Here is a 14,991-nt window from a genome sequence, read left to right as displayed (position 1 = left end):
ATGCTATAGGTCTCGATAGCCAGGCACCATCAGCCTTCTTCACCACACTTACTTATGCACACATTCGTCTTCAGTGTTTATGTGGAAGGTGGTCACACAACTAGTTTTTTATGTGAAATCTCTAACTGCGGGGGACTTTATAGTTAAAGACAACTAGGTCTTCCTGCTTCTTGAAGTGTTAGGGGAGAGGGGAAGGCCTGCGAAGGTACCAAAGTGAGTTGCTAATCGCTACCCTTCTTACTTGCAGTTTGCCTACCATGCCTTTTATTTCTGGTGTTCCTGTTGAAACAAATAACATAGCATCCCAAATAGGGAACTGTTAAGTTTCCTTAAAGAAAAACAGAGAAGACTTCAAAGTATTTCCAAAGAGCCGAGATAAAAAAATTCTATGTTTCATATAGAAACTCCAAGTATAATGCCAGATATCAAAAGCCAACAATTTTTAAGGATTTATGTAACTCAAAGACAGAAATTGAACACACGAATAAGAAGTTTCCCCTCATTCTTCAATCATTTCAAAGAACACACCGAAAATGCATGTCAGATGAAAAATAATTTATTTTCTAGGTTAAACAATGTGCAGAGATTATTTTGGGCATACAAATATAGCTAAATTGTACTTTAATCTTGAAAATGGATTTAGAAAGATCCTAAAGCTACTATGATAACTGAAAATGTTCTTTTTCTAGTTAACTCTAAGCTGTTATCTATGTACAAAAAAGTGTCTTCCTAGGATCCTAAAGTAACCCAAGAAGTTAAACAATTTCAACAAGAAGTGCCTCCAGGTGGAGTCAAGGTCTAAATGACCGAGTCCGACCTACTTTTGAAAGATCAGATGACAAAGAATTGTCATTTCTTGTTGAACTGCATTTCAGACTTAATTAGTCGGATACACAAGATATTCCTGTTTCATTCCCAACTCCTTTGAACAGCTTCGTTCTTTTGAGGGGGTAGATGTTTACCAACCAGCAGCCTTCATAACAACTTTCTGATGTCTCAAGACCAGTAATGTGCTGGCTTCCTAATATCTAATATTAGATAGGAGTACATGCTCACTTTAGGATCTTAGGATCTTAGGGTATCAGAGTGACTTTCAGAGGCTAAGATAAATATTTTCAAGTTAACCAATTGGCTGGGTAGAATGGGAAAACTGGCCAAGGGTTGAATCCTTCCACATCTTGGGATCTCTACTGCCCACTTGTCTTTCTACTACAGATGAGAAACTATGACAAGTTTTTAACTTTCAACTTGATGGCCTTTCTCTAGCTCAAACTTTAAGGGCAAAGTTGTGTCCTTGTGCAAAGTATTTCCAGGGCACTGTTGTCCTATCACTATGAGTAAGAATTGGCTTGATGGCAGTGGATCGTCCTATCAAAAGAGTCCTGGTGGGAAAGTGGGCTATGCATTGAGCTGCTAACCACAAGTTCCATGGTTTGAACCACCAGCACTTCTTGAGAGAAAGCTGAGGCCACCTGGTATACCAGAGCTTAAATTTTGAGCACCCCAGTTTTAGAAAGCTATACATGATAGTGACAGCCCAAAATCCATTTACAGAGATCCCACATAGATTAAAACTCCATTGAATTCATGCTGATCATCAACCAAGGATGCAGATATTCTTGCAAGTATATTACCTCCACACACCTCCAGTCAGCTGAGGCAGGGCAACCTCTTAAGGGGATTTCCTGGGTATCTCCCTGATGGACAGTTTCAATTTTTTTCTTCCATTAACAAATCCCATTTGTTAATGGAAGGGGGAAAATTGTGATTATATACCCCTTTTAAAGAGTGCACTATAGAAAAACCTATTAATTTTTTTATATGAACAGGCCTTTCTAAAGCAAAACATTTATTAAAAAATATATAATCCTCACCTCCGGGTGGTATTATAAATAAATAAACATGTATATTTTTCTTTAAGAACTCAGTTTTGATTTTATAACATGTCTGTGATTATTAAGTTGTTTTATTATTATGAAGAATTAATGAAATGGGGTTTTTTTTTGGGGGGGACAGGTTTTTGAATCTGTTTATCAACATTTGGGAGAAAGGCAGGGCTTTGTACTTCTGTAAAGAGTTACAGTCTCAGAAATCCACAGGGGCAGTTCTACCGTCCTTCAGGGTCGCTGTGAGCCAACATCAACTTGATGGCAGTGAGTGAGTACATCAGCCTCAGAAGGGAGACCTCCATCAGCGATTTAATACTATAGAATGTTGTTTCACCAAAGGAAGGATTTTAGAGGGAAACCAGTTCTTCCATTTTGATCAGCCTGAGCTACTTCAGATATGAACATAACTAGGCTTAATTCTAGTCATTCTAAGCAGAAATGGCCGGGTGACATGGTGACCTGGTGTTGATCTGCTAACCAAAACCTGGCAGCACGAGCAAACTGGCTATCTACAAAAAGACCAGTCAAACTCTATGGATTCTCACCATCCCAGAAACCCTGTGAAGCATTTTCTGCTCTATCCTATGAGGTCACCATGAATCAGAATCGACTTGATAAGTGGGGTTCATTTTTCCAAATCAAGATGTAGACATGTAAAAAGAATATAAGAAGTCAAAACTTAGATAAAATAGGTAAGAAAAAATTTAAAATACTTAGACTTTATTTCTGTTGTTTCATGGTAAGCAGGTAATTTTAAGATATTTCAAGTGATTTACGGATATTAAGCATTGAGTTAGATGTTTGTTGCAATTAGGAGTTCATTTTTGGGGGGCGGTGATGATGTATCTATATTCAAGTCTGCTGAATAATATTTTTATTTTTCCTTTATTTTGTCCATTTTCTGTTATTTTAAAGTTATAAGAGATATAAGAACAATGGTTGAAAAACTCATTAATGATAAAATTATTTAATATAACCGAAACCTTACTTGTCTGGAAACCACTGGTCTCCAAACAGGCTGAGGCCCTGTATTTCTCAGACCATTCCTGAGGAGCCAAAATATCATGTAACCTAAACTTACTTCCTATTTTGTAGTTAGCCAGATTGCTTTGTTTGCTTTTTTCCTCACCCCATTATTCTTGGAATTTATTTATTTTTCTCTCATGACTTTTTACATTGCTCTAGGATAGATATGGTGTCTGGATAATTTGGCCTGAAGGGCTAGCTAAAACTATTTTGCCCATAGGGCCATTAAGACAGCCTAGGAGATTGTTCAAATATGATAAATGCTACCTTGATTGATTGCTACAGTAGATATTGATGTCTTACGATGATCAATTTTACTTAATAAGATAATTTAATTTTGATTACAAGTTTATTTCTTTTAAATCTATGCATTTACTAACAAGCTTAATTAATATTTAACTTTTGAACATGACATCTGTGATAGTTAGGTTTATTGTGCCAACTAGGCTTTTGTAGGAACATGTGGGCAGAGTTTAATCAGGCCGAAGCTTGATTGGAGGGTGACTGAGATAAATGGCTCTGCAAGGCTGGCCTCTTCCTCCTCCTTCCTGGTGATCAGACTAGCATGCTGCTGCCTGAGCTAGTCCTTTGCCTCAACATTTACCTGCTTCGCCAAGCTCATGGGCTACTGACCTATGTTACCTTCAATTTCTCATCTTCCTGCTGTTGCTGCCCCACCCTGCTGTCTGAGGGCTGACTGTTTTCTTGCCCGAAGGCGGATTCCACTGCTTCCTTGACCTTGGACCAGCAGCCTACGTGAGTTGAAGGACCTTAAGTATATTAACTGTACCCTGAAAGTGAGGAAAGTGAGTTGAATTGAGCCCTCTGTACTGCTGTGTAGACTAATTAGCTGTTGTATTCCTTCTCACTATATAAACTTATCCATATATAAGTGTGCTTGTTTTGCTTCTCTGGAGAACCCTGCCTAACACAACATCTTTTTCTTCTTTTCCTACATTTTTCAAATTAGTATGTCTCAATGTTGTATAGCATCAAGTGGATGGTCATCTCACCTTTCCCCATTCTTGAAGGAGTGACCCCAGCCCATATGACATCTGCTCTTTAGAGATGGTTCTTATGAAATGCACATAAGATGTTCATAGCTCATAGGCAGACTTTCTGCCCCTTTGGGAATTAGTCTGTAAGATTTGTTTAATTGCTGTTTCTCCTTAAGAATAATGGACTCATACAATATTTGTCCTTTTGTGACTGACTAACTTCACTCATCATAATGGTTTTGAGGCCCTTCCATGTCATGCGATGTTTCATACCCAACACCAGTCCACAAAGTCCTTCACCTCACAAAACAGAGGCAATGATGCCGATTGCAGGAGGAAAGCTGAGTCAGTGAACGTGTAAGCATCTCAGCACTGGCAGGGGTCTCCACACGGCTGCTCCAGCACCCAAGGCTGCATCGGGATAGATCCATGCGGCTTCTCCTTGGGGATGTCTTGTAGGAAGTCAATCTTGCAAGCTGAAGCAGGGAACTGCTAAGGCAGCTGCACCCGATGCAACCATCACAAAACAAGAGACCCGAGAACTCGAAAGGCGAGGCTTCACCACCCATTTATCCCTGTACCAGGAGTGGGGTTCGAACCCACGCGGACATATGTCCACTGGACATATGTTGCATCCATATTAGGGATGCAAAGTATTCCATTGTGTGTATGTATCATAGCTTCTTTATCCATTCTTCCACTGTTGGGCATTTGGGCTACTTCCAGTTTCTTGCTATTAACCTGAACTTAATGCTCCCTGAGCAAAAAACGCTTCCTCTGTCACCCATGGTAAGCATTGGCCAAGTTTGTTTTCTTTTTATTTTAGTAGTTTTTTGATATGATAAGTGCCTGGTCCTGGCACAAGGGACTCCATTTTGAATCCGGCACCTTCTTGGTTCTCAGAACTCACCTCTCATGGGCCTCCCTCACATCGGCCTCCCCTCCCCTCGCTGAAAATCACCAGTTCTGAGAACCAGATATCCCCGAGAAAGAATGTTCTTTGAAGAATATGTTTACTTCACCTGCCCCGGTACCTATAGATAAGATTAACGACCACTTCCCTGCATCCCTTGAAGATGTGTTTATTCCACCCATCCCGGACCTATAGATAAAATTAATGAGCGCTTCCCTTTGAAGTCCCTGTATGCAGCTGTGCCTGCCACCAGGGGATATAAAAACGCAGCCAGAAATTCCCCTCGCGCGGTTTCATTAGCTCAATACGTGAGTTATTGAACCTGTCCGCAAGCTTCTCAATAAAGCTTGCTTCTAAAACTTTACCAATTGGACCTTTAATTCCGCTTCGCGCCCCAAAAACCCTTACAATAAGCATATATCATACTATCATACTTCCATACTAAGATCCCTTTTAAAAACAGCTGTAAGAGCCCCCAATGAAATGATAAAAAAAACCCAAACAGTTGTATATACATCATCACAAGCAGTTCTAATATTCCCTCCCCTCTCCTGCATTCATTGTTTGCTCCCCAATCCCCCACCACTCTCTCAACCCAGCCTGTCCGATAAACCATTGCGCCAGTTATTGTCTTTATGCCTCATGCGATGTTTCATACTTTCATCACTGTTTTAAAAAGAATTAACAACAGTGGAGTTTTTAGGCTTGTTTTTGTTATGTTAATGAGCTCATTCCAGAGTAGGATTGTTCTACCCTGCTCTCTAGGGTCACTGTGAGTTGGCATCAACTCAGTGACAGTGAATGAGTGAGGAGATTAACACAGATATCTATGAAAGATTGGAAGCTGAAGTTATGTCATCATTCCAGCACAGTGAACGGATGTAGCATTAGACTTTGGCACAGTTTGGGCTAAAGGGATTCACACAGTAGACAACCCATGTGACATTTCCTGTTGTTCCCAACCAGGCTCCATCTCCCTAAACCATTACTATGTCCTAGAAGAGGATGCAGAGCCAGGCTGAGGATGGAAAAAGACAGAGCTACACCCCTACTCTTCTTTCTTGTGACCCATGGGGCAAACACTTCAACACCCCAAACACCTTGATTCAGAACTTGAGAAAGATTCTAAAGAAGTGAGAAATGGGCTCGAAAAGTTCTCTGCCACTCTAGGCATCACATTTATTTTCTTTTCAAGAGGAGAGGCAGTGGTAGGGCATAATCAAGGGCAATGTAACCAAGAGGAATTCTTGAAACCCAAATGAAGGCCAAACATGATAGTGGGACAAGAGGAAAGTAAAAGGAAATAGAGGAAAGAACTAGGAGGCAACTGGGCATTAATAGACGTCTAAATACAGGCATGTACATATGTAAATATATTTATAGATAACGAGAGGTAAACAGATCTATGTACATATATTTATATGTTAAGTATAAAGATAGCAGATGGACATTGGGCCTCTACTCAAGTACTCCCTCAATCCAAGAACACTAGAATGCAAGAACAACGCAAGAATAACCCAGCATTCTGTAATGCTCACCTTCCCGACACGATCTCTGAAGACAAAATGGGTGTATAAAAAATGTGGTGAAGAAAGCTGATGGTGTCCAGTTATCCAAAGATACAGCACCTGGGATCTTAAAGGTCTGAAGATTAAACAAGTAGCTATCTAGCTGAGAAGCAACAAAACCTACATGGAAGAAGCACATCAGCCTGTGTGATCATAAGGTATCGATGGGATCAGGTATCAGACATCAAATACCCCAAACAAAACAAATAAAAAAAATCATATCAATGGGAATAAGGGGGAGGGCAGAGTGGAGACCCAAAGCCCATCAATAGTCAATTGGACACCCCCTGCCAGAAGGGCCACAAGGAAAAGACGAGCCAGTGAGGGCGCAGTCCAGCACCAACGAAACACACAACCTTCCTCTAGTTCTTTAATGCTTGCTCCCCGCCCACTATCATGACCCCAATCCTAACTTACAAATCTTGCTAGACCAGAGCATGTATACTGGTACAGATAAGAGCTAGAAACACAGGGAATCCAGGACAGATAAATCCCTCAGGACCGATAATGAGAGTAGCGATACCAGGAGGGGATGGGGAAGGTGGAGGGAGAAAGGGGGAACCATTCACAATGACCTATATATAATCCCCTCCTAGGGGAGCATACAACAGAAAAGTGGGTGATAGGAGACATCGGTCAGTGTAAGACCTGAAAGAAATTTTATAAATTATGAAGGTTTCATGAGGGAGGGAAGGTGGGGGAGCGAGGCAACAAAAATGAGGAGCTGATACCAAGGGCTCAAGTAGAAAGAACACGTTTGTAAAATGATGATGGCAACAAATGTACAAATATGCTTGACAAATGGATGGATGGAGTGTGATGAGTGTTGGACCGAGCTCTGCAACAGAGCAGGACAGACACTGCTGTTCCATGACAGCCCTGGGTCCACACTCCAAGTGTCAGTACAGGCAGAGCTGGCTGGGTCACAGCCACCTTCTGTTGGTGATGACCCGATGGCTACCCTGATGGCAAAGAAGACCCTGATGGCTACTCTTTAATACTCCACTGGGCAGGCAGATCCTTAATTGTCTGGCTCTGCTCATGATTATGGATGGGAATTCAAATATTTGGCTGAGGAGCAAGGCTGAGAGACTAACCTCCCTATTATGGGAGGGACTAACCTCCCTATTGTGGAGCAAATGAGGAAGAGGCCTCAAGATGGCTCTGATGTAAGAAACAATTCCTCTCTCCGTGGTAAAATATCTAAGAGAATATGCAGATGTGTATATATGCACAACCACACATATGTATACACGTGATGCTATATGTGTACAGAAATCTGTGTATAGAATCTTCCCCCACATCTTCCAAGGGAGTTCAGTCCAAACAGCTCCCAGGGAGCCAGAGCAAAGCCTTACCTGGGCCTCTTGTCTGCAGTGGCGATACACATGTGCTGGGAAGGGACAGCTTTCCATTTCTTTGCTTCCACCACAAGAGCTTCTGCATCCACCAGGCCAAAGCCATACAGATGGCTAACTGAAAAGATAAGGATTTCAAAACTAGAATTCCTTCTATTTTCTTCTGGAAGGGGGCAGGGCTGGGTTCCTCCACTCTGCTTTGCTCTCACCCACAGCACCTTATCCAGGAACCAGGGGGACAAGGTCACACTGGCAGTTTTACACCCTTGGGCACTCTTTAGGGAAAGTCTCTCTCTCCGCAGGACTAGTGTTCTGAGAGATAACTGTCCAAGCTGTTACACTCCTTCCCTGTAGACCTGACGGCCGAGAGATGTGTTTATTTTGGAACAGAGTAGAAATGAGGAGAAAGGCTGTGGCTGCCGTTAGCTGCTGTTGACTTCGTTGGCCCTGACTCTTGGTGATCCCATGAGCCACAGAACGAAATGTTGGCTGGTCTTGTTCTAGTCGCAGGACTGACTACAAACTGCGATCAATAGTGCTTTTGGAAACTCTGCTGAAATGTATTCAGCACCATAGCAACACGCAAGTCTCCACTAAAAGAGGAGGTGCACTTAGCAGAAATGGATTTTAGGTCCCCTGCAAACTGAATGAAAATGCTACCACTAAACCCCCTCTTCGCCCTTAGAGGGGCTACCACTGTGTTTCCAAGATGAAGACAGATTTGTTTATAGTCGAGAGAGTTATCACCACCTGAAGTTGCTAAATTTTACACCAGAATAGAGGAATAAGACCTGAGCCCTCCTGGTCCCTGGGACCACTATGACTGATGCACACAATAAAACAGGGTTGGCCCCCGCAACTTTTACCATTTTCTTTCCTACTGATCTTTCAGCACATTCAGGGAAAGCATCACACACAGTAGGAGTGTGTGTGAAATAGTCTGTCCAGTGTTTAATCTGGTCATGGTAAGAGAGTTTAATTTAAGCAGCAAGGTTGAGAACTAGATACAATCGATTTTCCTATTGAATGAGGCCAACATTGGAATGTAGGTCAGCTCTTGTTACAGCACATGACTACCACCAACATTCCTGCAACACTAAGGCTCATTAAGCCCAATCAATGGCTTCTTTATAAAAAGGAATGTATTTGGAATTTATTATAACAATATTTGACCTAAAATTTATGTTTCAGGTTTGGTATCAAAATAGTTGGATCTGAGCATCAGAGAAGGGAACAAAAAGAAAAGACTTCTCCCTAACTTACTCTGGCTGAATGTAAATATCCTTCAAGTATCTCTGGTAAGAAGCCAGGTGAAAAGAGCCAGTGTCAAAGACCTACAAGTAACCACCACATCTTTTGCCAGCTCTAGGGAATAAATATCTAGGCTATGAGATCTGACTGGAAGTTGATTTCATGGTATAGGGGTCTATATCAAGCTAGACTAGGAGTCGGGGCTCAGCTGTTTAGATCAGATCCACATAAAATTGTCCTTTGAGATACATTAACATAGATGCTTGCTGGCAGAAGTTTTTTAGTTGGAAAGGAACTTACTACCTCATCTTCCTAACTGTACAGATAAAATTGGGGCCAAAATCAAACTCACTGCCATCGAGTCAATTCTAACTCACAGCAACCCTACAGGACAGGGTAGAACTGCCCCCATGGGTTTCTAAGACTTAAGGAGTCCGAAACCTCAACTTTCTCCAGAGAAACTTGGTGGTTTCCAATTGCTGATGTTGAGGTTAGTAGCCCTGCATGTAATCCACTAGGACTGATTCTCATGTTTTCCACTTTTTTCTTTAATGCCCAAGTGAGGCTGCAGGGTACTTTTTCCCTTTAAAATTGACTTATTTTGTTGTTGTTAAGCAGAGTAATTTTCTTAAATTGCTCATACTTTTAAAAATTCTGGTAATACATAGCTAATGTGAGTTAGGAATTTATTGTCTGAAATTTTTACCACCCTTTACTGTGGATTCTAGGAGCCCCTTTAAGGGTCAGGAAGGGTGTGGTGACATGCTGGCCTCTCCCAGACTACTGAACAACTGTACCTTTGTGACCAGCACCGTTGATTTTCCAGTCATTTGCCTTCAGGTGAGCCGGCCTAGATGTCTTTACCAGCAGGTGCTGGACATCCCTCCAGGTTAACTGGTTGCTATGATGACACAATGGCAAATAGGTCAGGCAGTGACAGCCATGTGGGTCCATAGGAGGTGGTACATGGGGAGTCTGTCCTTAAGTCTAGACCTGAGTGAGCTGCACTCTTCAGCAATGGCTTATTTCACACTGTCATCAAGTCACTGCTGACAAACAGCGATCCCCTGTGGGTTCTGACACGGTAACTGCTTATGGGATGAGAAAGCCCATCTTCCTCCCGCGGAACTGCGGGTGGTTTTGCCCGGCAAATCATGTGGTCGAAGCCCACCGTGCCATAGTAGTTTCCAGCAATTAACACCAGGGATAAAGTAGTACAGGATAACTTGAAATCTCTAAGCATTAACAACCAATCCTTCCTGCTAAGCTTTCCTTGTGTTTATAGACTACAAGTGTACTCTACCCGAGTACAACCAAGGTACTTAAGCAGGTAGAACTCACTCTCCATTCCAAGGGAGAAAAGGCTTAAAGGTTTGTTCCCATAAAGATTGCAGTCCAGGAAACCCTATGGGGGCCTTTTTTGTTTTCCGTCCTCTATGAACTGCCTGAATGGGACATGACAACAACAACCTTTTTCACCATAATGAGAGAATGTTGTAATGCACAGGCCTATGCTTGGAGCAGTCTGCCCAGGCCCCACACTCAGTTGGCCTTTGTGCTCTCTCAACTTCCTTGTTCAATCCATCCACTTCCTAGTTCTTTACCTGAAACAGGGTGACTAATGTTCTCTCATTATCCACAATCCTTCCTGTGAGTTTCCAGCTTCCAATCCAATTGTATCTTTAGAAGATTCTGGAGCTCTGAGTAGCTAAAGGCTTGGTACTGTGGTCAAGGAACGGCCCAGGCGGATGAGCCCTACAGGACTAGTGGTGTGAGTGGTGAAACAGGGAGGGTAGAGGGAGAGTGGGTAGGAAAGAGGGAACCGATTACAAGGAACTATGTGACCTCCTCCCTGGGGGACGGACAACAGAAAAGTGGGTGAAGGGAGACGTGGGACAGGGCAAGATATGACAAAATACCAATTTATAAACTATCAAGGGCTCATGAGGGAGGGGAGGGGGGGTAGGGGAAAAATGAGGACCTAATGCCGGGGGTTTAAGTGGAGAGGAAATGTTTTGAGAATGATGAGGGCAATGAATGTACAAATGCGCTTTACACAATTGATGTGTGTATGGATTGTGATAAGAGTTGTATGAGCCCCTAATAAAATGATTAAAAAAAAAAAAAGAGAAACGGCCCAGGGTCTTTGGGGTTGAGTCGGCCAGAGCTGGCAGCTAAAACACCTGTGAGTATGTGATCTGGGCATGTGGCTGTGAATCACTGGGACTCACCGAGTGTGTATGGTCCTCCTGAAAACCTGCTATTATGAAAGTACTCAAGAAGCCTGGGAAGCAATTGTAACAGAAGGGGCCTGGAAAAGGCATGTATGAGAAAACTTTTTCTTTCTTTGAGAAACCATGGTATTGTGAGAAAATTCTATTTTATTTTTGACTCTTGAAATCACAAATGTAGTTGTATGAAAAATACATCCAAGAAATGGAGCTAAACTTTTCTTACGAAGAAGGGATTGATAAGCAGTCCCAAGACTGCTCCAAACAATTGGGCGATCTTTGGACAATTCTTACATATGAGTCTTTCTTCATCCCTGTTACACACAATCGGCACACCTTCCTTACACTCCCTGGTAGGTGTCTCACCCTGTTTCTTTCCTTCGAGTAGTGGAAAGATCTAGGACACAACCCTGTACACAAAACAGCCAATGACTTGCTGAGATGTGTTAGCAACTCCAATCTCCAAAACCAGACTTTTGGATTCCCTGGATATAATTTATTAGTTGACCAATACTATAAGTTCAAAAGGCTATAAGGTGCCTATGTTTCCACTGAGGTTTCCTTCATTTACCTCCTGAGGAATTCGAATGGTGAAGAAGATGACTTTCAGAGTTTTCCTGCACCACAAGCTCGGGTTAATTGGGCAAACTGGTGTGAAGCAGGATTTGTTTTCTGATTAGTTTTAAGTAGCAGACAGAAGTCCTTTAATATTTCCAATCAGGGAGGGAAGAAAATACACAATAATGAATCATGGTAAATGCAACTTTCCACACAAGTGACTGATTTTTTATATTTTAAAAAGAGCTTTGGGACACAGAAGCCAATGTGCTGCAAATTGAAAATATCGAGCTGTTTCTTTATTAAGTTGGTAGCTTTTGAGCTTTGTGTGCTTATACCTCATGCAAATCAACTTACAAACATACAGGATTATAAGTATCTAAGCTTCTTAAATATCCTTTTAAAATCATTTGAAATACCTTCTGTGACAAATGGCTACAGCAAGTGGCCAGGTTGTTGTATTTTGCTGTCTACACTGAATTGAACTGTGACCGCATGACTGATGGACAGCTAACTTTTAGTTCTCTCTTGACCCCATTAGAGTTATCCTTTGGTTTCCCACTTCCATTGGACTGGTTCAGTTCAGAACTACTCGACATCAGGTTTCCGAGACTGTGAATCTGTACAGAAGCCGACAGCCTCATCTCTCCCCAGTGAAGTGGCCAATGGTTTCAATCACTGAACTTGTGATTAGAAGTCCAGTGATCAGCAATAGCACACATTTTGGGCTTATAATAGACAAAATATCACTATTTTATTGGAAATTTATGAACCAACATCCACAAAGGGAAGCTGTGTCAGCCTTCAGTAGGACTTTGGTGTCCAGTTCAGACTATGGAGCAAGCTGAGTGTTTTGGCTAATCCAGTCAGTCCCCTCTGGCCTTATAAAGGGTAGGAAACTCTGGGGTTTAAACATGACCAGAAGGAAAAGGAAGTGGGACTTACTTTGCTTCTAAAGCCAAGGCGATGATACCTGCCACCATGGGGGCTGAGACTGAGGTCCCTGTGTGGCCATCAGTGCAGCGTTGACGTAGGTCCGTGGTGACCTAGGCAAGAGGGTAATGAGAGAAAGGCTACCTCTTAGAAGATGTCAGAGTTTACTAGAGATACTGCTCATGGTAGGTGTAATCCTGGATCCTAGGAGCATAATAAGCACTAAACAAACATGGTTTAACAACCAAGGGCTTCAGAAATACCAGTATTCTCTGCTAAATTGCTTTGCCCTTCACAGGCAGGATGTGCGGACCCATTGCTGGCAGGAACATCATTATCAGGGAGTGAAAATAAGGAGACGAGGCAGAGGGAAGACTTGCACCTGGAAGTCACATGCCATGCTTGAGTTTTGAGACCAGATAAACTAATTTCATCAAGCTCATCAAAGTACACGCCCAAAATAAACGCAAGGCAAAGGACACAAATTAGGGCTTCCTGTACCCTTCTCCTGAGTCTTGGCATCGTGCCATACTCATTACTACCCTGAGAGTCACCATTGGCTCAGATCATCTGTCCGAGCCTTCAGTCATGACCTCATGTTCGCTGCCACAAGTTCAAAGCAGCTGGAATGGACTGAGTGCCCTGGTGACCCAAAAGAACACTTCTCTCTTGACCAAAGGGTCACAGGTCAGATTCTTCAATACAGCATGTTCAGTTTGTGGTGATTTCTTACGGTTATCAGTAGGAAAATACTATGCTGTTGTAGACTGAATTGTGTCCCAAAGTAGGTGCTGTTGTAGACTGAATTGTGTTCCAAAATAGGTGTTGTAATTCCCTACCTCTATGCCTGTAGTTATAATTCCATTTGAGAATGGGCTGTCTTTATTATGGTAATGAGGCAGGATTAGTGTCGGGTGTGTCATGATTTGATCTCTTTTGAGCCATAAAAAGATTTAGCAAGTGGGCTAGCAGAAATGGGGAAAGAGATGTCAAGCCAGAAGAAGATTGTCCAGGAGTAAAAGCTCAGAGACCAGGGTCTTCCTCCAGAGCTCGCAGAAAGAAAGTTTTCTCCTAGAGGCAATTTCCTGAATTTGGACTTCTAGCCTCCTAAACTATATGAGAATAGCTTTGTCATTAAAAACTATCCTCTTGTAGTATTTTCTATTACAGTAGCACTAGATAACTAAGACAGAATTTGGCACCAGAAGTGGAGGTGCTACTGCAACAGACACCTAAAATGTGGAAGTTGTTTTTCAATTGGGTAATGGGTGGAAACTGGATGAGTCTTTTTACTTTTTATTTAGAATCATTTGGGGGGGGGGGGCTTGTACAGCTCTTATCACAATCCATCCATCCATCGTGTCTAGCACATATGTTGCCATCATCATTTTCAAAACATTTTCATTCTACTTGAACCCTTGGTATCAGCTCATTTTTTCCTTCCCTCCCCCCAGTTTTTTATTTGTTTATTTTTTAAACATTTTATTAGGGGCTCATACAACTGTTATCCCAATCCATACACACATCAATTGTGTAAAACGCATTTGTACATCATTCTCAAAACATTTTCTCTCCACTTAAACCCCTGACATTAGGTCCTCGTTTTTCCCCTCCCTCCCCGCTCCCCCCTCCCTCATGAGCCCTTGATAGTTTATAAATTGGTATTTTGTCATATCTTGCCCTGTCCGACGTCTCCCTTCATCCACTTTTCGGTTGTCTGTCCCCCAGGGAGGAGGTCACATATAGTTCCTTGTAATCGGTTCCCTCTTTCCTACCCACTCTCCCTCTACCCTCCCTGTTTCACCACTCACACCACTGGTCCTATAGGGCTCATTCACCCTGGATTCCCTGTATTTTCAGTTCTTACCTGTACCAGTGTACATCCTCTGGTCTAGCCAGACTTGCAAGGTCGAATTCGAGTGGGAGCGGGGAGGAAACATTTAGGAACTAGAGGAAAGTTGTATTTCTCATTGTTGTTACATCGCACCCTGACTGGCTCATCTCCTCCCCGAGACCATTCTGCAAGGGGATCTCCAGTGGCCTACTAATGGGCTTTGGATCTCCACTCCACACTCCCCCCATCATTCACTATGGTAAGATTTTTTGTTCTGATGATGCCTTATACCTGAATCCTTCGACACCTCGTGGTTGCATAGGCTGGTGTGCTTCTTCCATGTGGGCTTTGTTGCTTCTGAGCTTGATGGCCGCTTGATTACCTTCAAGCCTTTAAGACCCCAGACGCTATACTTTTTGATAGCCGGGCACC

At 42.5% G+C, this 14,991-nt stretch overlaps 1 protein-coding gene across 1 annotated transcript in view; it reads right to left on the bottom strand.

The window, feature by feature from the left end:
• PCSK6 (proprotein convertase subtilisin/kexin type 6) overlaps positions 1-14,991 on the bottom strand; it is a 241,318-nt gene that overhangs the window by 78,434 nt on the left and 147,893 nt on the right. Inside the window, exons 10-12 of the mRNA XM_045286304.1 lie at positions 12,738-12,838; positions 9,801-9,904; positions 7,753-7,870 (exon numbers count right to left, since the gene is read on the bottom strand). Coding sequence (XP_045142239.1) covers positions 7,753-7,870; positions 9,801-9,904; positions 12,738-12,838 — 323 coding nt within the window. The remainder of the gene's footprint in view (positions 1-7,752; positions 7,871-9,800; positions 9,905-12,737; positions 12,839-14,991) is intronic.

This window comes from Echinops telfairi, unplaced genomic scaffold (genome assembly GCF_000313985.2).
Source record: "Echinops telfairi isolate 266 unplaced genomic scaffold, ASM31398v2 ScPeMD7_7;HRSCAF=31, whole genome shotgun sequence".
Classification (NCBI taxonomy): domain Eukaryota; kingdom Metazoa; phylum Chordata; class Mammalia; order Afrosoricida; family Tenrecidae; genus Echinops; species Echinops telfairi.
Note: the sequence above shows the minus strand (reverse complement) of the source record. Positions and strands in the feature narration are given on the sequence as shown.